Source organism: Lepidochelys olivacea, assembly GCF_965140295.1.
Source record: "Lepidochelys olivacea isolate rLepOli2 genome assembly, chromosome: 1".
NCBI lineage: Eukaryota > Metazoa > Chordata > Testudines > Cheloniidae > Lepidochelys > Lepidochelys olivacea.
In genome coordinates, this window is record NC_140411.1 from 304,203,985 (window position 1) to 304,229,333 (window position 25,349).

Consider the following 25,349-nt stretch of genomic DNA (forward strand, 5'->3'; position numbering starts at 1 on the left):
GCTTTCACAGGTCAATACACGTGAATCTGTGGTGGTCCTTAATGCCCCCCTGGGGTGTAGTGATCTGGATAGGGATGCAGCCCTTGATGCCACATAGAATGTTAGGGAGGTGCTATAATAGAGTTCTCCATGGACTACTGTGGCACTTTGTACCTCAAAGCAGCACCCTGGAACTCCCACATTAACCCTGTCATATAATTATGATACATAGCCTACTTTGTATGAAATAGAAGATATATGAAAGGTCATGATCTGCTGAAACCCATTGTTCTATCCAAGTAGGTTTATCGTTAGTGTGTATGAGGTTATGAGAGTTTGCCGTCTGGTTGTTACAATGTATTTCAATAAGTCTGAGAGTCATCCACTGCCAGTTCTCCAGTGACCACAAAGGAGGGGATCCACTTCCAGGAGGCTGTTAAATGACCATTAATCAGCAGGGCGGCTGTAAACAAGGGATTTACAATGCTGTAAGAGCTGTGCAAGCATCACATAATGGGGGATTGCTCAACTCTGACTCCGCAAAGCCCACCAGGACATGTCTGGCCTAGTGTTTTCCTGGCACCTGGACTGAGGATATAAAATAAGGAACAGTGGCATCATGCTTTTACCTTTCTTTTCCACCACCTAAACTAGAAGTAACAAGAATGCTGGGAAGAAAGACTTGAACTGAGGAGACTGGTTCCAGGCTTAAAGGAGAAACCTATGTATTAAGAACTAACCTACCTGCAACATGCCGTGGGGTGAGAAACTGCTTGATCCAAATACTGCCACATCTGATAAGGTTTAAGATTTAGACTACATACTTACCTTTTATTTTCTTGGTAACTTTCTCTGACCTTTTGTGCCTACCACTTATCTCTTAAAATCTATCTTTCTGTAATTAATCTGTTTTATTTTTTGCCTAAAAGTGTGCATTTTGGTTGAAGTGGTTCGGAAATCTCAGCTCTGCTTACAAAGGCTAGTGTGTGTCCTCTCCACATCGAGAGAGGGTAGACTGGGTAATGAACTTACACTGGTCAGGCTTCTGACCAGGGCAAAATTGTACAGTTCTAGGGTGCAAGACTGGGGGCTTGGGACATTTGTTGGTGCCTTTCTCTGTGATTTGTGAGTAGCTCAGGGAGCATTCACACTACTTAGTACAACAGCATGTGAAGCCCCACACCCAGCTAAGTGATAACCACCTAGAGGGGTTTGCTACTTGTCACTAGCAAAGCATTGTGAGAGACGGTTAAGGGGGCAAAGCAGTACTCAGTTACAGGCTGTATTCTGGGGATCCCATCACAACTACAAAGGGAGGCGAGTCCAGGATTTTTTAACCTGTAGTTCCACAGGAGTCTGCAGTATCATTGTTTGCTCCTGCAGAAGCCCCATTATGTCCTGGTGCATCTACCTCTCCTTTTCCTATGCCTTTCTTGTGTCTGCTCTGTTCTTTGCCATACAGTCTTCAGTATTCACCCTTGACGCCCTCTGTTCCTGGTCTGATGCAGCACTGGCTTGCATGATCTTGCTGAGCATGTCATCCCCAGTCCTCCTTTCTCCTCAGTATCTGGCTCAGGCCTTCCGTGGGTGTGGAGGGGCTGCAAAGGCAGCAGCTGCAGAATAAATGCACAGAGGTACCACTGTCAGTATAGCCACAACAGAAAATTGAGTACTCCCTTCCCTTGCTCCCCTAAAGTTTTAAACAAGACATGATTCCTGACACTTCTGCTCTGGAGTGCTTGTGCACAGCACCAGCCAGAGTGAGCACAGTCCGCTGGGGTGAGGGAAATGAGGAGAGAATTTCTCAGGTGCATGACCCTATAATACAGGGCAATGACACTAAATACTGGCACCATTTTCCACAGGCTGTAGTGATTTTAGCTGATCTGTTCCTCTTGTGGGTGACAAAGCACAGAGAACCCAGCCGCTGCTGCCATCCCGAAGCTGCTCAGGCCTGTATTGTGCTAGCCTGCATACCGCAATGGTGCCTGCTGAAGTTATTGCTGACTGGTGTGGGAGGAAGAAATAAGGCTGCTATCTCTCGATCCCTTTGAGAGAGGATTGCAAAGTAACTCCATCAAAGTGTCATTGAGATCTCTCAGGAAGATCCCCGTGTACATAAACAAATTGCACCCCACTGCCTAACAGTACAGGGGGATGAAAAGCAGACAACTGCTATCTCTCTCTTCGTACTGCTAACTCTTCTGGTACGAGTATATTAATGAAAAGTCGATAGCTGTTAAGTGGAGGGTGCCAACTGTACATCACTGTAATGGGAAATACATTTGCACAGTTACCTGAGGTTCTTTCCCCTGCATCAGACTTGCCTGTGATTGACTGCTGGGACTGACTGGACTGCGGTGGAGTCTCAAACAGGTCCTGGCTTAGCTGGATCCCCACCCTCTGGGTCGCATGTCCCCCATCCTCCTGCTCTTTCTTCTCCTCCTCGGCCACAGGGAACTGACTCGCACTCCTTGGAGGCATCTAGAGTGATCTGTTGTATGGTGATGGGTTCTCTGCCAACTAGGCACGCAGCGCTTTGTAAAAGCAGCCAACCTAAGGGTTGGTACTGGATCAACTGTTTGCTTCCCTGGCCCTCTGGTAGCCTGCTTCAGTTCCTTTGCTTTCACGTGGCAATGCTGCTGGTCCCTGTAGTACCCCTGCTCCTGCATCTTCTGTGCAAACTGCTCATAGACGTCCACTTTTCTAAGGCTTGCAGAACCTCTTGTTCTACATAGGCCCAGGAGATCTAATCTTTTGTCTACTCTTAGCAGAGCGTGTGGCTGGCGTGGTCAGCTGGGCAAAAGTTACACACAAGGGAGAACTGCTAGGTGTACTTGCCAAGCTGGACAATCGAGAAAAGGCATTTCAAAAATTTGCAGGGCTTTAAAAGGGAGTGGAAGGGTCTTCTGGTCTGCATGACACCTGGCCAGTAGAATGCACAATTGTGAGGAGAGCAGTCAGTCTCAGGCATTGTGGGACAGCAGCTGGAGGAGCATTAGGACTGACATATGTAACATGGTGTCTACACCTGCACTGCATAGACCTCAGTACATCAACCATGGCTCAATGCTGCTCAGGGAGGTGGTCGCTATGTCGCTGTAATAGGGTGCTTACGTCAGTGGGAGACAAATTTTAATATAGACACATGCACAACTAGATTGACGCAAGGTGTCTTATGCCAGCCTAACTTTGGAGCGTAGACCAGACCTTAGAAAAGCAGCAGTCCTCAGCAAATTTCACATTGGAATGAAATTTCAGGAGGCAACTTCTAACAATTCAGGTTACTGGATTTTTGCTAGCGTAATAGAGGCTAGCAAGAGGAAAACATAGATCAGTAGTGGGAAGAATATAAAACTTTTTTAATTGGCAAAAAGAGAAACAATATTAAATGTGTCAGATGCATGCTGCCTCTTGATCCTTCTGCTATCTTATACCATCCTCTTCCCCCTCCTCCCCTCCCCCCACACCCACACACATACGTAGGGAGAGTATCCAGGAGCAAAACTGTAAAATGTCAAGTCCCAGTGATGTGATATTTGTCCAGCGGTGGCAAAGACAAAGGGAGAGCTTCTGCTGGAATCCTCAGGAATACAAGTTACTGGGAGCACATTGAACCTGTCCTTCCTTCATTACACCTGCTCCTCACAGACTAAATATCATGTCAAATTCAAGATCTCAGTTCTCATCTTCAAGGCTCTTAAAGATCTTGGCCTAGGAGACTACAAAAATCACTACATTTATCTGAAAAAAGAAAAGGAGTACTTGTGGCACCTTAGAGACTAACCAATTTATTAGAGCATAAGCTTTCGTGAGCTACAGCTCACTTCATCAGATGCATATCGTGGAAACTGCAGCAGACTTTATATATACACAGAGAATATGAACCAATACCTCCTCCCACCCCACTGTCCACTTGTACTATTACCAGCAGGACAGTGGGGTGGGGTGGGAGGAGATATTGGTTCATATTCTCTGTGTATATATAAAGTCTGCTGCAGTTTCCACGATATGCATCCGATGAAGTGAGCTGTAGCTCACGAAAGCTCATGCTCAAATAAATTGGTTAGTCTCTAAGGTGCCACAAGTCCTCCTTTTCTTTTTGCGAATACAGACTAACACGGCTGTTACTCTGAAACCTACATTTATCTGAGGTGAAGATGTCAGCTCTGGCACAACAAATCTGGCTATCCTCTAAAGAGTAAAGACTGTGCAGGAGAAAAAGCTTTCTTGGAGGCTGGTCTCAGTCCATGCTATTTGCCTCCCAAAGGAATGACAAGCCACCTCTAATCTCACTACTTTCTGTTCCAAGAGCAGAAAGCACTTTGATCTTGCCTTCTCTGACAAGGAATACATACCCAACTCCTCCCTACACTCCTTATTGTTTGAGGCATAGCTAGAAAGCATTCATACTGCGGTGATAGGCATAGTATAAGAATCTGAATACAGCAGAATAGCTATGGCTGTTGGTGGAGCACTTTATTCCCCTCAAGGGTTGGCCCAAGCCCCAGGGAAGTTTATTTCCTTCAGATTCTGTAGTTGGGAGAGAGGGTTTTCAGGGGGCCTTGTGTGCCTGGGAGGCCTATTATGTTCAGTATCAGGGCCCACACCATTGTTTCTTTGATTTAATGCCCTCACGTGTATACTTCCTGAGGACCAGCTTAATAACGACATATTAATATTGTTTAGCCTGAGGAGTTAGTTAATATTCAGGGCCTTGTCAGGTTATTCCCAGTAGGAGGAGAAATTGATTAGGAGCCAGGTATTTCTTTGGTGCAATCCTGTTCATTTACAAAAAATGTACACACAGTCCTGTTCCCAGAACTCAGTAGGAACAAACAACCGCAGGCAGTTTCCTTAACCAGAAAGCCAAGCCTTCCCTTCCAGTGAGTTCTTTGCCACCAGGAGCTCTGTCTCTGCTCCCTGTCAGAGCCATATTCTACACTGCTTCTCTCTATCTGCTCACTCTCCCCTGGCTTTCTGTTTCCTTTCTGCTTCAGACACACAGCTGCAACCAATCAATTCCCCAGCTCTGCATTTGCAATCAGTCTCCAAGGCAGGGCCATCCCTAGCCATTTTGGTGCCCTACGCAGCCCCAGGCCAGCAGCATGGCTGAGAGCCAGGGGAGTGGAGCAGGCTGGGTCCGGGTCACTCTACTTACCGCTGCTGGTGAGTGTGCAGAGAGCCTGATCAGGGGAAGGGCTGGCTGGAGTGGAGGCGGGGCTTGGGTGGGGGCCATGGGGAAGAGGTAGAGCAGGGGCTGGAGCAGCATGCAGCTACACAGGTGCCCTACACAGCTGCATACTTTCCATATGGATAGGGACAGCCCTGCTCCAAGGAAATCCCTCAGACCACAAGATCTTAGCTTCTGCTAAGCCCATGCTGCCCAAGCTTTGGGTGGTGGCTTCTGATGGTTCAGCTATCACCATGCAAAGGGACATTTAACTGCACCTTCATTTATGAATGAAGAGTGCTCATTTCACCCATCAGTTTTAACCAGGCCTGTGACTGATGGCAGCTGTTAATACCTTCCAGCATAACCATATAATAAAGATAGAAACGGAATTTATGGGATTATAGTTACCATTGTCACTTTCCTTTAGCCACTAACTTTTAAAAGCCTGTTTGTTTATTATTTTGCTATAGTCTCAGGATTTGAGAGGGTTTCCCCTCAAAAATATTTATTGGTGCCTTGGATAATGTTCTTAATCCATCATATCAACCAGAGCAATTTATATATGGGTGCTCACATTTTCCAGGTATACTCTTACTTACCTTTTATCAGTATTTATTTTATAGGGTCATCCTTTCTTACCAATTGTTCAGACTTATTTTCAGACAGTGTTCATTATCTGTCAGTTTTGAATCATCATTAATTTCCTCCCCCTCCCTAAACCTACTTTTTCCCCAATGTACTTGATAAAGCCCTTGATAATCAGCTTAACATATTTGGCTATTAACTAATTTTTTTTATGTTCTTACATTTTCCGAAGTCCCCAAAATTTGCTTCTTGGAATGTAACACCTTTCTTACTGTGTTAAATTTCCCTGATGCCAATTCGTTCTTCACAAAGATGCCTTTTTGTCTCGTTGAAGTCATTGTTTTCTGGCTCGTAAGATTGTATCCTATGTAATTTAGGCCTTGTTTATATTTAGGTCTAGCCCCAGTTCAGCTGTTGGTGGCCAGCAATTGGAGTTGCAGCACCCATGCAAACACCAAGTTACAGTGGTGAGTAAGCTCAAATGGTGTAAATCGTGACTTTCCTTTTTCTACACTTGGGTGTCTGCACTGATATAGCTACACTCACTGCTGGCCATCAATGTCCACATCTTAAGCATAGATGTTAAATCTGTCTTTTTGAAGCTTTCCATTGTTTATCTCTTCGCAAACAGCATATCCACACCTTCTTTGTTCTGGAGAAGTTATCCTGTCTAAATTAGATTATATCCTCTAAGAAGGCAGGGATCAAGTCACTTCACATGTTAAGCACTGTGCACATTTGGAGTACTCTATAAACAATTAATAAGCTATAAAAACCCTGTGCACTATATCAATAGCTGCAATGTATATTTCATGTATTTGTGTATATTGTGTGCAATCAGCAGATGCTAGCAGGATCCTCTGGAGCCTGCAACCTAATCTGAAAATCTTTTTGACTTACGTGCAATGCACTGTATAGATCAGTAATTTTCTAAGATAATGTTGTCACTAGGGGAAGAAACGAATTACTACATAGAGTAGAAAGTAGGACACGATATCTATGGCAAGTCACAATTATTAGTCCACATTCAGTAAGTGGGTAACAAGAGGTATGGAAAATGTTAACCTCATCATTAATATTGGGAGGACACCTCCAATTTCTATATTAACCTTATAGCGACTATTTGCAAATGATAAATTTCTTCCTTATCAAGCATTAGCATCAAATATTAACCTGGTATATCTGAGAGTTCAGCACAATTAAGCTATTAAAGCAGTTGCTAATAGAGGTATCTTAACAAGTAAGCTGTATTTAAAGGACTGCTCAGAATAAACAGTAAAAATAGAGATTCTCATGGCGCAGGTCAGGTAGTAAGCAAAGAAGAGAATAATTGTTATGGGCTGAATTTGTACTAAGTCGAAACTAACTAGTGTTTAGGAGGCTAGTGTTTCAGGTCAGGTCAGATCACAGTCCTATATGAGTTTTAAGGGGTGTCTTCGTTGGATGCATTTAGCATGGGCTGACCTATATTAGGTTAGTTAAAATAGCAAACTTTAAAAGTATTTTTAGGAATGGGCAGGAGGAGTTTAGACAGAGCTGACCTTGGTGATTCAGAGTAGACCTCTATAAAACAATTTCTGTCTGTCTTTCCCAAATTTCATTTTCTCATTTGAACACCAAGTTCTTATTTTTATGCTCTCTCTTTGAAAAACACCACCTCCCCTTACATCTGTTCCCTTTCTTAATCATCTTTCACCTTCTCTCTTCAAGGTCAGGTCTGGATATTTTCTTTTCTAATTATAATACTTAGCCCTTATATATGCTTTACAAATGTGAAACTAAGTTCTGCCCTGATTTACACCTTTTGCAGACCTGTTGAAGTCTTTCGAGTTGCTGGGAGTGTATGTCAGGGCAGATTTTGATCCATCATCTACCATATTTAGTCAGTGATGTTGCACCCCATAATGCTTTATAGAAATATGCTTATGAAAGTAAATGACATAACTGGAATACGTTTTATGTTAGATATGCCATGTAACATATCTGTGCAAAAGTTATGTTCTTCTGCACGTATTCATCCTATTTGTATGAATGTATCATTCTTGTATCTGAAACTAGAAATATGAAATATAACTCTGAGGTCCTATTGTAATTATGCAAAGTATGGACCATTAATGGTGGTGCTTGATGGCTCCCATTAACCAGGACAATTGACTGTAGATGGCTCTGTTTACATGTAAGTCTTCCTGTATATGTGGGTAATGAAGTCTTACAGTGACATATGATCATGTCACCTGAACTGGAATCCATCTTTAACCTGGTGCTTTTCCACTTAGAAGGAGGGGTGGGAACCCAGAGAGGTACAAAGGATTCCTGTCTTGTGCAAAAGATATATAAGGGGGTGGAACAGAACAAAGGAAGCTGCAGTCATGAAAAATCCCCTAGCTACCACCTGAGCTCGAACAAGGACTGTCCTGGGGAAAGGATTGGGCCCAGACTAGGAAGGCGTCCAGTCTGTGATAGAAGCTTACTGAAACATCTCTGAGGGTGAGATTTCTCTCTGTTTAGTTTTCTTACTGTATTAGGCTTAGACTTGCGTGTTTTATTTCACCTTGCTCAGTAATTCACTTTGTTCTATCTGTTATTACTTGGAACCACTTAAATCCTACTTTTTGTATTTAATAAAATCACTTTTTACTTATTAATCAACCCAAAGTACGTATTAATACCTGGGGGGGAGGGGGGAGAAACAGCTGTGCATATCTCTCGATCAGTGTTATAGAGGGCGAACAATTTATGAGTTTACCCTGTTTAAGCTTTATACGGGGTAAAACGGATTTATTTGGGGTTTGGACCCCATTGGGAGTTGGGTATCTGAGTGCTGGAGACAGGAGCACTTCTTAAACTGTTTTCAGTTAAGCCTGCAGCTTGTGGGGGACATGGTTCAGACTTGGATCTGCATTTGCAGCAGGCAAGAAAGAGTGTCTGGCTCAAACCAGGCAGGGACTGAAGTCCCAAGCTGGCAGGGAAAACAGGCTCAGAGGTAGTCTAGGCACATAAGGTGGCAGTCCCAAAGGGGGTTTCTGTGACCCAACCCATCACAACACCGCTGTTAAACTGATAGCTGCTAACCATGTTTTATGAGGAAATTTGAGGTGGTGATTTCAGTATTTTGGTCATGGTCAATGTCAGAGTTGGGATTAGAATACAGGAATCCCTTATTCCTAAAGACAGGCTTATACTACCAGGCCGTGCTATCGCTTATACTATTGAGAGCTCTTTCTGATCAGAAGCCAATGCAGAGGAGCTGGCTTAGTTGCAAGCAGCTCATTGGCCGCTGGGTTAAGGAGCTCATGGTGGGACCCAGGAAGCAGCATCTCTCATTGGTGCTAACTGTTTTAGAAGCCCTCTCCAAAAATGGAGAGAACTGCAGCCATAAATTTCACTACCAACCCTGGGCAACTGTATGAAGAAAAACTAAAGTGGCACACCTTGTACCCAAGGGATCAGTTTACATCTGCAAGGAATGAAACACTGTTATAATGTCTATGAACATACTGAAGATAAAGCTCTCTCTCTTTCTTTTAAAAACATTTTGAGGATCTCAAAAGCAGGGGAGATTGTGGTTAGATTCCAAAGGCCTGCTCTGAAAAGAAACTGCCCATGGGATGTTGCCCGGGGAGGACTTCCAGCATGGGACATCAAGCCAAAAACACCCGAGTCACTGGTTAGAGGGCCTGTGCCTGCTTGTCATCTCATTTATGCTGGTGTAAATCAGTAGCAACTCCACTGAAGTCCACAGAGTGACATGAGTGTAAAACTGATGCAGGAGAATAAGGCTCAGTGCTTTAAGGGGTGCTGAGGGAAGCCATCCCCGAGGAGGCTGAGGTAGGGAGAGACTGGGATTATTTGAGGGCAAGGCAAATTGATAAAGTTTAAGAAACAAGGCTGCTTGTGTATATTTCTTTGTTGAAAGGTTTCTCTTGCATCATATTAGAAAACTCTTCCTGAGCTTTATCAGAGCACTGGAAATCAGCAGCTAGGTTAGATAAATATGCAATATTAGTGTCTGAGTTGTAGTGAGATGGCCAGTTTGGCAATGGCAACATATCAGTGTACTCAGTGTGATGAATTCAGGGATCTGAACAGCTTTGTGGCAGGCTATCTATGACTAGTAAGGTTTAGATTAAGTTCACTGTTTTGTGATTTACCAAATATATTTTGCTATGTGAAATCTTACAGTGAGTTTCAGTGTCTTTGTGACCTTCCAGTATATATGTCATGTGGTCAACTTCAGCTTTATTTGGGGGGCTGTTTGGGAAGGGCGGTGATCAGAAATGCAACTACAAATATAGTTAATTGCCTTACCATACAATAATTAATTCAAAATGGAAGCTCTGAGCCTGTCTCCTGGGGAGGAACCTTGATGAAACATGCAGGCAAATATGAACTTACCAGTATCCTGTAGTTTAATATATTGTGTGTCAAGGTCACAGAGTGATGTTACTGTGGATATATAAGAACTGTTACTTAGTGACTTCTTACTTGGCATACAGTTCTCCTGCAAAAAGCTGTGTGAACAACTGCTGCTGTTCTTAGACTGTAAAGGTTCATTCCTCGGGCCTAACTCTAGTACTAAAGGAGCAGCTGAGTATTCCTATTTACATAGGATACAACCACATTTGCTCCAACCCCTCAGACAGAGACAAACACTTACAAGATCTCTATCAAGCTTTCTTACAACTACAATACCCACCTGCGGAAGTGAAGAAACAGATTGACAGAGCCAGAAGAGTACCCAGAAGTCACCTACTACAGGACAGGCCTAACAAAGAAAATAACAGAACGCCACTAGCCATCACCTTCAGCCCCCAACTAAAACCCCTCCAAAGCATTATTAAGGATCTACAGCCTATCCTGAAGGATGACCCAACACTCTCACAAATCTTGGGAGACAGGCCAGTCCTTGCCTACAGACAGCCCCGCAACCTGAAGCAAATACTCACCAACAACCACATACCACACAACAGAACCACTAGCCCAGGAACCTATCCTTGCAACAAAGTCCGTTGCCAACTGTGCCCACATATCTATTCAGGGGACACCATCAGAGGGCCTAATAACATCAGCCACACTATCAGAGGCTCGTTCACCTGCACATCCACCAATGTGATATATGCCATCATGTGCCAGCAATGCCCCTCTGCCATGTACATTGGTCAAACTGGACAGTCTCTACGTAAAAGAAAAAATGGACACAAATCAGATGTCAAGAATTATAACATTCATAAACCAGTCGGAGAACACTTCAATCTCTCTGGTCACGCAATCACCGACATGAAGGTCACTATCTTACAACAAAAAAACTTCAAATCCAGACTCCAGCAAGAAACTGCTGAATTGGAATTCATTTGCAAATTGGATACTATTAATTTAGGCTTAAATAGAGACTGGGAGTGGCTAAGTCATTATGCAAGGTAGCCTATTTCCCCTTGCTTTTTCCTACCCACCCCCCCCCCCCCCGACGTTCTGGTTAAACTTGGATTTAAACTTGGAGAGTGGTCAGTTTGGATGAGCTATTGCCAGCAGGAGAGTGAGTTTGTGTGTGTATGGGGGTGGGGAGGGTGAGAAAACCTGGATTTATGCTGGAAATGGCCCACCTTGATTGTCATGCACATTGTAGGGAGAGTGGTCACTTTGGATAAGCTATTACCAGCAGGAGAGTGAGTTTGTGTGTGTGGTTTTTGGAGGGGGGTGAGGGGTGAGAGAACCTGGATTTGTGCAGGAAATGGCCCACCTTGATTATCATACACATTGTGAAGAGAGTGGTCACTTTGGATGGGCTATTACCAGCAGGAGAGTGAGTTTGTGTGTGTGTGTGGGGGGGGGGGGCAGAGGGTGAGAGAGCCTGGATTTGTGCTGGAAATGGCCCAACTTGATGATCACTTTAGATAAGCTATTACCAGCAGGACAGTGGGGTGGGAGGGGGTATTGTTTCATGGTCTCTGTGTGTATATAATGTCTACTGCAGTTTCCACGGTATGCATCCGATGAAGTGAGCTGTAGCTCACGAAAGCTCATGCTCAAATAAATTGGTTAGTCTCTGAGGTGCCACAAGTACTCCTTTTCTTTTTGCAAAGACAGACTAACACGGCTGTTACTCTGAAACCTATTTACATAGGGAAATCCTTGGATAGTACAGAGCTGGTGTATTTTTATTTATTTGTATTGCACTAGCCATACCAGATCTCTGCTCTGTTTAGTGCTATACAAACTCATAACAAAAATACATTCTTGCTCCAAAGGGTTTATAATCTATGTATGAGAAAAGATTAAATAGGTGGATATAAGACACAGACTGTGGGAGCTCAAGTTACCAATGAGAAAATGCTAGTTAGCATGATGGGAAGTGGTCTCAGCATACCAGCTGTCTAAACATTGTCAAGCTTTTTGGAGGCCTCACAGCGGAAGAGTTTTGGGAGGTATTTGAAGGAGGACAATGATGTGGCTTTGCAGATGTTTATGTGCATGAAGGGTATCAAGAGAGAAAGGGCAGCATAGGAATGACTGCAATGTCACAGTGAAGGTGTTTGTTTGAAAATGTGACAAATGGGTAATTAAATCTGGAATCAGTGGCAAAGCCCGTGTGGGGGTCAATGTCTCCATAGCACAGAAGAGATGGTAGACAGCTGGTTTAATATCACCAGGTTCTGCTCTGCCTCACTATAAGAGGAGAAGCAAACTGCTACTCCTTGGTTCGCACAGTGGTCCCTAAAGTTGTTCTAAATTATGCTGGAGATAATTCTGGCCCCTAGATGGCCCAGGAGAGTGGACAGGTGTCTTAGACCCATATTTCTTTACTGTTCTCCTCTCTGGTCTGAATATGAACTTGGCACAGCTGAGCATTGAGTCCTCACACTTTCATGCTCTGCTGATTCACTAGTACCTGACTTGGCTCTCTTCAGTCTATGCAACCACAGATGTAAGATAATCCTGGCTTCTATATGGGACCTGGTGAGAAATGTATTTTATCACCCTATTTGTAGTTCTAATTCCAACTAAAATAACTGGGCTTGAGTCTTCACTGCTGTGCACCATGCATAAATCTTTACACTCATGCAAAATGGAATAAAATGTTGCCAGGTCCTTGCATCCCTTTATGATGAGGGGAAATCTCAGATTTAGAAGCAGCCTGTTTCCTGCATGAAGAGGATACCTGCCAACTGTGAATGTCAGCCCCTCCACAGTTGCTGGGGAGTCCTGATTCAGCTCTGAACCTGAGGATCATTCGTGGAGTTGGGAGTGCACCATATTTTGGTCAGATAGGGAAATTGTTTGAAGACCTCCGATTCCCTGAACTTTGCCCTCAAGCCATGGGGTAAGGGCTTTAGTTACCTACTGTCTATTAAACCTCTGGAGGAACTTACCATCTTATCCCACGTCAGTCTTTTGAGCTGTACTGCCAGCCTATTGGTGCTACAGAAGATATCATTGTCATAGGTCATCAAGAGCCCCTGCGAAGTAAGCATACTAACAGAACTGTAAATTTTACTCCTGCTCTATCAGATCATATGTGGGGAAATTCATGGGTATTGCCAGCATGGGGCGGGCACTAATGACCCTCAGAGTATTGATTTACTCTGATGTCATATTTAATTCCTGTTTAATACAGTACCTGTGTTGATTATATTGTGTGTGTTTAGGTTATGTGATTCCTTCAGAGTCTCCAACTATCTGGGGTTACCCTGTGGTTAGAATTTTCCTTCCAAGCTGCCCTGGTGACCTTGCCAGGAAGGAGCAAATGGGGGGAGGCACCACCAAGTAAATTTATCTGTGAGGAGAATAGGACAGTTATGTCATGCTGAGCTGGAAGCGGGATCCAGATGAACCCAGGCCTGCCCATTGAAACTTGTAAACAGATTAGCGCTACAGGAGGCAACTGAGTGTATAGGGGTGATACAAAAGGGATATTAAACCACTAAGGGACACTGGTCCCCTGAAAAGAAGGGACGCTGAGTGAGTTTTTAGGGTGAGCCCAGAGAGTGTTAGGTGGTACTGACAGAGAGACACATGGAGAGCATGCTGCTTCTTGTCAGTCTACTTCCTCCAAGCCAGAGCTGGATGTATCTGAACTGAATGCAACTTACTACAGTTTGCAAGGAAAGATTAAGGTTTAAGTAAGGAGAAATATGCATATAGGCCTTTTGTGTTGTATCCCTTGTATCTGCATGGTATGTACCATTGGGTGAATAAATAATGCTTTGTTTTGAAGATGTTTTTGAATCCCCATAATCAGTTGCTAGTCACAGGCTCTCAGAGAAAAAGGGCTTACGCAGTTGGGTCAGTCAGCTTAGCATGATTGGGAATCAGGGGGACTGCAGCTCAGAGTTCCAGTCTGAATGGAAGGACTATGTAGTTCAGGGCTTAATTCTTGCCAGGGCTGAGCCCCAGCACCTATTGGCTTGGTAGTTCATAGCCCCAGCACCTCTGGGCTTGCTGCATCAGTTATGATTTTTAAAATTGTCTTGAGCCTGGGCACCTCTTTCATTGCAAATTAAGCACCGGTGTAGTTCTCAGCAGAGAGGGATGACCATAGTGAAACATTGTCCCCAGAAGGGGACACTTGAGAGGGCCTGAAAAGTGTCTGCAGTGCAGCTTGCACCTTAACTAGGACAGTCCTTGAAAGTAATTAGTCATGGTATGTGAAATAGTGCAGCTGTTGAGAGGGAACCTGTTGAACGTCTGGAGGAGTCAGCCAGTCCTTCGCCCTGTCTGTACTAGAAATGACAGGTTTCAGAGTAGCAGCTGTGTTAGTCTGTATCTGCAAAAAGAAAAGGAGTACTTGTGGCACCTTAGAGGCCTTTCTTTTTGTACTAGAAATGTGCACCTGTTTTAATCAAATAAATTTAAAAGTCAATCTAGTTATATGTGCAGACTCTTAATATAGAACCAATCAGTTTTGCTTGTATCAGTAAGTTACTGACTTAAACAAAATCAATATAGGCAAGCATTAAACTGGTTCAAGGGTATCTACAGTAGGAGTTTGGACCAGATGAATTAATTTTATTTTTAAATCTATTTAGTTAAATAGGTGCTCTTTTCTTGTATAGACAAGACCCAAGAGACAAGGCATTGTGTGATGGTAGCCTGCCCAGGGGAAGAAGATGATAGATTTATGACTTCAATCAAGTGGGCCCAATCCTGCACTCATCAAACTCATCTAACCTCTCTGGAAGTTTTGCCTGCATAAAAAGTGCTGGGTTAGGATGAACATATCTCACTGATCTACCTGAGACTAATTGAATTGTTATAATCCTCTGGGGGAGGCAGAAAGGGGTTGTTACTAATTAAGGCCTTGATGCTATTAATTTAAGAGATCACTTTGAAGGATACATAATGTGTAGTTGCCAGAAGACTCTACCTGCATGCATAATTGACAGGCAAACAAGTGAGGTGCTCTCCTGTCTCAAATTTCGGACACTTCCTTCATCAAAGGAAATTCTGTTTTTTACATTAGAAAGGTCAGATACTTGCTTCACTACTCCAGCCCTCTAGCAAAGTGAGAGGTGGCAAATGAGAGTCTTGTAACCTGGACTGTGATTCTCCCTTCCTCCCCCATGAGGGGGACAGCCTCTCTTGTGGGGAGGAGAAGCTGTAACTCAGGTTTCAGCTTGGTATGACATCAGTATTTAGGTTCTCCAGAGATCTTGCCAGTATCTTCCAGCAAAATAGGGATGGCAGCAAGATGGTCACTATCAAAAAGGAGGAATAAGGGATCAAAACACTGTTTTTGCAGCTCCTCTTTAATAAATAGAGATGTGGCTGAGCTGCAAAATCAGGATCTGAAGCCAGGATGACATCTTTTCTCTACTTTCCAGTAATTCAGGAATGCTAGAATTTGATCTTTTGGTTCAAGCCCTTGCCTAATTTTGAAATACACAAAGAACCTTACTGCTCTTTTGCTAAGAATTTGGCCACACTCTCATTGTCTGTTGTTAGCCTTGAAATCTAAACCTCTGCCCTATTACAGACTGCTAGATGGTGGTAATCTTTAAGCAAGATCATATTAATCTCCTTCCTTTGTTTTTTTCTTTTAACTTCTTTTTTTGAGAAGATAAAGCAACCACTGTGTTTAGTACGATCACTAAAGCTTGCAAGACTTTATCTCTAAATTGTGTGAAATGTGGCCAGTTGACAGGTAGGAAAATAACTGAATGCTCATACCACAGTGTATGTGTGGTGTGATTCTTTCATTAGCTACATAAACAACCTCTGTATGATCTCAATCGTCACTTAGCCTAATTTTTTGTGGTTTTATAATTTGTGAAGCCTACAGATCGATACTAAGACCTTTGTTCTATCTGAAAAGTCAGGTTTGTTTCTATATGTATTAATCCAGCCATGACTTACTGATGAGCAAAATGTCCAAATATAATAGAAGCTACCTCACTGTATTTCTGTTAATAAATTCCACATATTGCAGGTTCTGGTTCCCTGATCCAGAATCTATTTGTAGGTCCATAATGGCGTGTCCTTCTAAATATTCCACGTATCTTCAGGGGCCAGATCATGCCATCAAGACACAGCATGACCCTTCTTCCTTTATCCCTTTGGATCAGCAATGGGGTGGGTAGAAGTACTTTTACTCCTGCCTCTTTTGTCTACGTGCAGAAGGAGTTGCTGTAAACTAAAAGTGATTTCATAGAATATGTTGCTATTGGGGAGTTACTATTACTGCAGAGCTACCTTCATTGCCCTTGAGGTCCTAATAACATAACTGTGCTCAGCTTTAGATAATTCTTTCGTGGATTGCAAAAGTAGACACTAGGAGCATGCTTCTCCGTTAAGCTTGCTCTGTATGTGGTAATTTATTCTTGTGCAAGAAGGAGGTCATAAAAGGTGTGTGGGAGGGGTATAAAAACACTATCACCATTGGCAGTGTTGGGGACACTGGGGCATGGCCACTAGGTAACTCGAGGGGATGGAAGACCACGAGTGTCGATGAAGCCCCCTCGCACTAGGCCCAGGTGTCCTTGGCCCCCCCTCCCGCCTGGAGGCACTCGCAGCAGCTCTGCGTACTAGGCCCAAGTGTCCTTGGCCCCCCTGCCTGGAGGCGCACACAGCAGTTATGCTGAGGATCTGCAACAATATGCTGCAGAGTCAGACTGCCTGAAACTAAGCAAGGCCAAACAGGGCAGATATGGAAGAACAATGCTGAATAAAGCAGCTTTATGTATAGTTTAACAAATGATATAGAGAACCAGGGAACTAGCTGGGAACTGGATTGGCTAGCTATATGGATACTTGGGGCAGCTTGCTATTGGATAAGTATGCTGGGAAAAAGGATGTATAAAAGCCTGTGTGACTTCCTGCTCTGTGTACAGGATTTGAGATTCAAATCTCCCTGTACCTATTTGAAGCTTCAAATAAACTTTTCTGCTTCTCCACCCCGTTGTGATTATTGGGTGTAGCACACCGGGTAACGAACCACTCAAGCTGTTGTTCAGCCTCTTGGCACTGGGTGCCGGCAACAGCAGCAAGAATTCTGATTTGGTACTGCCTTACAGCCGGCCTGCACTCAGTTTACACAGGTGCACTTTGGTGTCCACTTTCTGCAAAGCTAGCAAATGAGTTTACTTGCAGGAATGTTTACCAAAATGGAGAATTAACTGAATATTGCAAAATATTAGTTGAAAGTAAATGCTGATTTTTTTTCATCTGCACAGGGGTAAATTTATTGTCAGATTTACATTAATGCAATCAAGGCGGAAAAACACCATGTGACATATCTTCAATCAAAACAGCTAATTTTTTTTTTAACATCAGCTACTGGCAATAAACTACTCACTAATGAAGTTCAGGGTGTGAATTATTATCTGAAATTAATCCCTGAATAATTTGAGTAACACATTAAAGAAAATAGCTGTTCTCAGACAATTTGCAAACAGAAACAGATTAAATTAATTGCATAAAATTATTCTTTATGAAGAAGCAAATGGTTCTGGTAATTTCTTTGCATGGTGGGAAAATGAGCCCTATTGGAAATGAAATGGACAACTGTAGTGCCTCTGTTCTTTCTGCTTCTTCTAGCTAACATTAAAAGTGGATATTAAGAAAAAATTTTAATCCAGAATCCTCTACTAAAATGTAGAGTGCTATAATATAATTTCCTTTTCCTTTAAGGAATTGAGAACTAAAACAGAGATGAATGAGATGAAAAAAAAAAATCTTGTTCTTTTGTGTAGGCCTAGTCTGATTTGTACTAATGTGTAAAGACATATGCCTCTTACTCATTTGTAATCTTTCTATCAATTCATTCATTTTATGGGCACTTTCAGTATCATCCTTAATAATCTTCTTTATTGCCCTATATTCTTGGAATCTATTTTCATAACTTCAGAGGAAAAAGACTGAGCGTATTCTTTTGTCTGTTACTTGGTCAGCATTTCTTTTCAACCATGCAAGCACATACAAAGCCCTGGTCTACACTAGGACTTTAGGTCGAATTTAGCAGTGTTAAATCGATGTAAACCTGCACCCGTCCACACGATGAAGCCCTTTATTTCGACTTAAAGGGCTCTTAAAATCGGTTTCCTTACTCCACTGCTGACAAGTGGATTAGCGCTTAAATTGGCCTTGCTGGGTCGAATTTGGGGTACTGTGGACACAATTTGACAGTATTGGCCTCCGGGAGCTATCCCAGAGTGCTCCATTGTGACTGCTCTGGACAGCACTCTCAACTCAGATGCACGATTGTTTGCCGTTGCTCTGACGCAGGGAGGGGCGACTGACGACATGGCTTACAGGGTTGGCTTACAGGGAGTTAAAATCAACAAAGGGGGTTTATGGAGTATTTCAGGCAGGACTTCACGGAGGGTTCCAATAAGAAATGGTGCACCTAAGTTATTGTTCTTATTGGAACAAGGAGGTTAGTCTGGCCTCTGATTGATACAAGGCTAGATTTACCTCGCTGCACCTTCTCTGTGAGGTGACTGCAGTGTGACCTAGAGGAATAAGTCCCCTAGACGAGGGGCGGAGGGGGGTTTGCAAATGAGTACAAAACAAATCTGGTCTATTTCTTGTTTTGATACACTCCATCTATCTTCTGCACTGTCTGCTGCCAGCCAAAGATGTAAAAGGACTGCATGCCATCCACATCTCATGGCTGCTCGGCAGAAGATGGTACAATAGGACTGCTAGCCATCCTCATCTCTTGCCTGCCCGGCAGAAGATGATGCAATAGGACTTCTAGCAATCCGTATCACCTGCCTGGTCACCATAAGATGGTTCAATAGGACTGACTGCAGGACTAAAGATCAAGTCACTCCAAATTTAGTCCCTGCACCCATGTCTGCCCAGGCGCTCCTGATCGACCTCACAGAGGCGACCAGGAGCACCTCAGACATGATGACGATGGCTACCAGTCCTATTGCACCGTCTGCTGCCACAAGGCAATGGGTTGCTGCTGCTGTGTAGCAATGCAGTACCGCGTCTGCCAGCACCCAGGAGACATACGGTGACAGTGAGCTGAGCGGACTCCATGCTTGCCGTGGTATGGCGTCTGCACAGGTAACTCAGGAAAAAAGGCGCGAAACGATTGTCTGCCCTTGCTTTCACGGAGGAAGGGAGGGAATGGGGGCCTGACGATATGTACCCAGAACCACCCGCGACAATGTTTTAGCCCCAGCAGGCATTGGGATCTCAACCCAGAATTCCAATGGGCAGCAAAGACTGCGGGAACTGTGAGATAGCTACCCACAGTGCAACACTCCGGAAGTCGACACTTGCCTCGGTACTGTGGAAGCACTCCACCGAGTTAATGCACTTAGAGCATTTTCTGTGGGGACACACACACTCGAATATATAAAACCGATTTCTAAAAAAACGACTTCTATAAATTCGACCTAATTTCGTAGTGTAGACATACCCAAAGAAAAGTAGATAAACTATAAGATAAAAAACTGAATGCAATGACATTGGGCTTCATTTGGATATATAACACATTTTTCCAAGTTGTCTTAAGGCCAGATTGTTTAAAGGTACTCAGGTGCCTAAAGATGCAGATGAAAGTATGGTGGGATTTTAAAAAGCAGTGGATGCCATTGACTTCAATGGCAGTCAGGGGTCCAGGTATGTTTTGAAAATTGCACTAACTGCCTCTCTGCAACTTCAGGCACATTAATACCTTTAACAATATGTCCCTAAATTCTCTTTATATAGTAAATAATGTAATATTTCAGTAGTAATAATAAAACTATATAATATTGCTATGGTTTTCATATCTTCTTATAGAAGAAAACTGATACAAATAGGTATTTCATCTCATAAATTGGATGTTGAATTTCAGCTGGGGAGAACATATTCATTTTCATAAAGCACTCAGTCTGCTTTAGGTGTGGAATTCATCTCCTTCCAAAGGGTGTACTTAGGCTTGGTCTACACTACAGACTTATGTTGTTTTAACTATGACAGGTTTCAGAGTAACAGCCGTGTTAGTCCGTATTCGCAAAAAGAAAAGGAGTACTTGTGGCACCTTAGAGACTAACCAATTTATTTGAGCATGAGCTTTCGTGAGCAACAGCTCACTTCATCGGATGCATACTGTGGAAACTGCAGAAGACATTATATACACACAGAGACCATGGCCATGCTGGAAATGGCCCAACTTGATGATCACTTTAGATAAGCTGTTACCAGCAGGACAGTGGGGTGGGAGGAGGTATTGTTTCATGGTCTCTGTGTGTATATAATGTCTTCTGCAGTTTCCACAGTATGCATCCGATGAAGTGAGCTGTAGCTCACGAAAGCTCATGCTCAAATAAATTGGTTAGTCTCTAAGGTGCCACAAGTACTCCTTTTCTTGTTGTTTTAACTATGTTGCTCAGGGGTGTGGAAAATCCACACCCCTGAGTGATGCAGTTCTACTGCCCTAACTGCTGGCGTAGACAGCACTATGTCAACTGGAGGGCTTCTCCTGTCAACTTAGCTACCACCTCTCGAGGAGATGGAGTACTTGCATCGGCAGGAGAAGCTCTCCCGTCGGTGTAAGTAGCATCTTCATTAATTGCAGTTGCGCTGTTGCAGCACTGTATGTGTAGTCAAGTCCTTAATTTCTTCTTCCAAAGTGATTCAATATGGATAACCAGTCTTTTATGTATATAAGACTTATTGTGGTATCATCTAATTAGTCTTTTTAGCATATGATTAAAGAGATTTGTTGAAGCTGCTGGCCCAAAATATAACCACTCATACCTGTTTTCATTTTCACGTCATTTGGTGGTGGTAGTTTAAGAACAAATATTTCTGAAAACAAGCAAAGAAAAAAATCCCTAGGCTTCAGAAGCAACCTTAAAATAACAAAGCAGTATAAAATAAAGGAGAAAAATTAATTCCATGAGAGAGTACATTTCAACTGCAGGCTTCTCGGGTTTTCTAAGTCACTTTAAGAGTGCCAACTTTTCTACCTTTAGTACAAACAAGCTACTTTTCATACATAAATGTACTCAGATGGTTCTTGATATATGCAGTCTTTCAAAAATGAGAGTGAATGTGAATCATAGCTCAAAATTGATGGTAGCTCTATATTTGTTCCTTATGTGGTCATGGGCTGAAAAACAGAAAACTATTTTTAGTGTTAAAAGAAAAGGAGTACTTGTGGCACCTTAGAGACTAACAAATTTATTTGAGCATAAGCTTTCGTGAGTTACAGCTCACTTCATCAGATACATTCAGTGGAAAATACAGTGGGGAGATTTTTATACATAGAGAACATGAAACAATGGGTGTTACCATACACACTGTAAGGAGAGTGATCACTTAAGGTGAGCTATTACCAGCAGGAGACAGGTGTGTGTGTGTGTGTGAGAACCTTTTGTAGTGATAATCAAGGTGGGCCATTTCCAGCAGTTGACAAGAATGTCTCAGGAACAGCGGGGGTGGGGAGGATAAACATGGGGAAATAGTTTTACTTTGTGTAATGACCCTTTTCCCCATGCAGCTGCCTCTTTAGATAGTAGATTCCCAGAAATTTAAATGTGTAATACACAGAAACTCAAGATCTTGCTGATGTTTTGCAACACTTCCTATCCTTAACCCATAACTGTGTTTAAGCAATTCTATTCCTTTGGAGATCATCACCTCAGCATGCGGTTTCCACTTTCTGCAATGTCTCCTTATCAGCCTGAGCTGATACTGTTGTGTCTTTCAGTACAATAGGATCTGCATTTGGAATCAGTCCCTGCTGTGTGAGCTGTCATTACATGGTAATCATCAGATACCTGCTTCCCTGTACCCCTTGTCTTGCTTACAGGTGGCTTTCATTGTTATGTCAGCTATTAAACTGTCAGGATAAACTAGTGCCTTCGCTTGCAGTGTTAGAACTGTCTTTGGTTTTGTATTACATAGTTCATGCCATGTATCTTTTGATTCCCATTGCAGTATCTTTTACTATAAATGAATAGGAGGTTGCATTATTCCACAACACTGACAGCCCATTCCCCTTCAGTTGTGGATTTCTGTTGTTTTGGACAGTAATACATCTTTGATAAAGCTTCACCATCATAACCAGAATGATTTAAAAACATTATGCACATAGCTCACACAGAGCTCCCAGGAAAGGGAGAGAAACAGAAAACTTTGTAAAGTATCACAGACCTCCAGGACCAGCCTTACAGATGGGTGACAAGGGCAACCGCCCAGGGCACTGTTGTTAGGGAGCGCTGTGATTAAGAAGCAAGGAGTAGGGTGGGCCTGGGGTGTGAGGCTGCAGAAGGGAGCTTGAGGCAATGCAATTGGGGAGGCAGTGGGGCCTGTGAGTGATGTAGGATGGGTGGAGATGTTGAAACCAATCTAGGGGAATGTCCCAATACCTGCATCTATCATCGGAGTTTGTTATTAGCCCTTTAAAAAAAAAAATCAACTAGGATGTGTGGGTGTAAACAACCAAGGTATTTATTAAACTATCAACAATTCTAAACAAGGTAAACCAAATGAATAAGAACACAGATAAGGTAAGGACCCCCACAACAACTTGTGCTGACTGTGATTGAGGGTAAGTTCCCTCCCCTAGGACGGGACCCGGTAAGAGAATGGAGGATCAACGGACCACTACCATATCTTGCAGCTCTGAGGACCCTCATGATGACAGGACAGCTCCGGACTCTGTCCAGGTAGGAGGAACCCACAGGTAAGGAGGGACCTCGGGATCAGGCAATGACAGCTCTTCCCCAGCAATGACTCGGCTTGTACTCCCCCTGTGACGTCGTGGGGGTGTGTTGATCCTCAGTGGAAGAGTGGCAGCTGGTGATAACCTCTGCATGTAAGTGAGAATTACCCTCCTGCAACAAAATTTAAGCACGCGGCGCTCAGCATACTCCTCTGAGGCAATCTAGAGGGCTGAGGTGTCTGCTGTGCTTCCCAACAGTTGCAGCAGCAGCACCTCCAGACTCTGCCACTCAGAAGGGCAGCCCCTTCCCTCAGCTGTGCACGCCCTTATGCCCTGCTGTTACGGGGCAGATCATAGGTCACATGGTTTGCTTGGTTTCCCACTTTTCGGCAGAAAGGGTGGGAAACTGTACCTGAGGAGGGGGAAGAAGGGCAGCCACGATGGATTCCCAGTTGTTGTTTGGGCATTTCAAAGTGGCGCACCTAAGATATTAAGCACCAAAGTTTTTCCCCTACAGGGAGCCCGGGGAGGTAGTGGAGTCCAGGGGTGATGGGGGCTGGAGAGCCCAGAGGGCAGCAGGGGCCAGGGGGAATGGGTGGGGAAACTGGGGAGGTAGAGGGGGTGGGGAGGTGGGTGGGAAGCCTGGGGAGGCACTGGGAACCAGTGGGGGGTGGGTGGAGAGCCCAGGGAGGCATCGGGCGTTGGGAGGATGTGTAGGGAGCCCAGGGAATGGGTGGGAAGCCTGGAGAGGGAGCAAGAGGGTGGGTGGGAAGCCCAGGCAGGCGGTGATGGGAAGATAGATACGGGGGGGGGGGGGGCAGGGGCAGGGGCTTGGGGCACCAAAATACAAGTTGTCCCAGGGCACCATTTTCCCTAAGGCTGACCCTGAAGTAATTGAATATCCAGTTTTTGAAAACCTTTGTTTCCATAAAGCCTCTGTTACTGTATATATCTAATCTGTCACTTTACTTGTCCCTCTTTCCTCCTGTCACTGCCCTCTCTATGGTATTTACTACAGTGCATTTGTGTATGTGTCTGTTATTTAACTATTTGGTCTTCTGTGATAAAATGTGTATTTCATTCCAGCAGAAAAACTAAATTTCTAAGAACTTTGCACCTGACTAATAATAACCTCTTAACAATTGCTCTTTATTTTTCAGGTCTGAAACAGGATCCACTCCCCAGTGCTATATAAATTGCCTTGTTGACATAACACGTTCAGAAATTAAAAACAACAAAAAAAAAGAAATCAGAAAGCATTGATGTGAGTGAAGTATTGACTTGCAGCAGTTTGGTGTGGGATCTAACAGAGCAAAAAGGTGTTTGCAGCTCTCGCTCCCCTACTCGCTGTCAGTGAATTTCAGCTTGTGTCATCTTTCTTAACAATGTACAGTAATAATAACAGCATGGTACAGAAATTGGTATATATGGCTGCACTGTTTAGCAATCAAAAATTCTGTTTCATTTAATAGACATTCTGTGGGTATTAATTATTTCTTCATGCAGCCATGAAGAGGCACTCCCTTGCTGCCTCTTCTCATCATCCCATATTTCTGATTAAATTGCTTTTGTCCTCAGAGCTTCTTACAGTGCTGAAGAAAAATGGATGATTCTTTCACACATTTAAATACCAGTTGCATCTTAAGTGTACATAAAGTATCTGAACATATAAAGGAACATCAAAATACAACATGTAGTGATAAATACTGCAGGATATCAGGTGGGAGTTCTTTGTAAAGGATCTATTTTTCTATTGAAGATTACAACACAGTGTTAGCTAATTATCCCCACACATCATTTTATTATCTTCCCTTTCCCATGCTAGCAAGTGCAGCTGTGGGTAATATGTTGCATTTCCTAATTCTCCTATTATTCCTGTGAATCTCCAGCTTATAGACTCCTTTCTTGGCTCCCATCCATTTTTGAGTATTCTGGAACTTTTTAAGGCTGAGCTCTGAAACTAAAGGTTTTGCTTCAGCCCCCAGTGGCTTGCAATAAAATATAAGATGTGGAAAGCATGAAGTCTTGACTGATCCTCTTCTTTGATCTCCTGGAGTTGAGTCTTTCCTTAACTGACTTCCTTCCTCTCTCCCCCTGCCTAGAACTAGACGAAACAAGGACAGAATAGAAGCTGCTGAATTAAATGTATTAAAACACATTTTTAGTTCTTCGAGATCAAGCATATGCAGAAATACAGGCATTCCTTAAAGGAAATAAAAAAGAGTAAGCTTTAATAAACAAAAAAACAAACTCCCGGTGCATTAAAAGGAAAGATGTAATAATTGACCTGAGGGGTAGGTGTGTGTGCGTATGTGTGGAATTCATTAAATTAAAACACTTTCCACGTATCAAACCTGTATAAGACTTATAGATTTCAGGGCCAGATAGGATCACTGTGATTATTTAGTCTAACCTCCTGTATAACACAGGTCATACACTTCCCCATATTAATTCCTAGAGTGTATCTTTTAGAAAAACATCCAGTCGTGATTTTAAAACGGTCAG

General features: G+C 43.2%; 1 protein-coding gene across 1 annotated transcript; it reads left to right on the forward strand.

Annotated features, from left to right (window-relative positions):
* The first annotated feature begins 430 nt into the window (after window positions 1–430).
* Window positions 431–24,289, forward strand: LOC311513209 (uncharacterized protein). Its single transcript, XM_084614892.1, has 4 exons — window positions 431–740; window positions 6,135–6,207; window positions 22,749–22,865; window positions 24,005–24,289. The coding sequence occupies exons 1-4, from the start codon at window positions 731–733 to the stop codon at window positions 24,105–24,107; spliced, it is 303 nt and encodes a 100-aa protein (XP_084471018.1). The 5' UTR covers window positions 431–730; the 3' UTR covers window positions 24,108–24,289.
* Window positions 24,290–25,349: the final 1,060 nt, after the last annotated feature.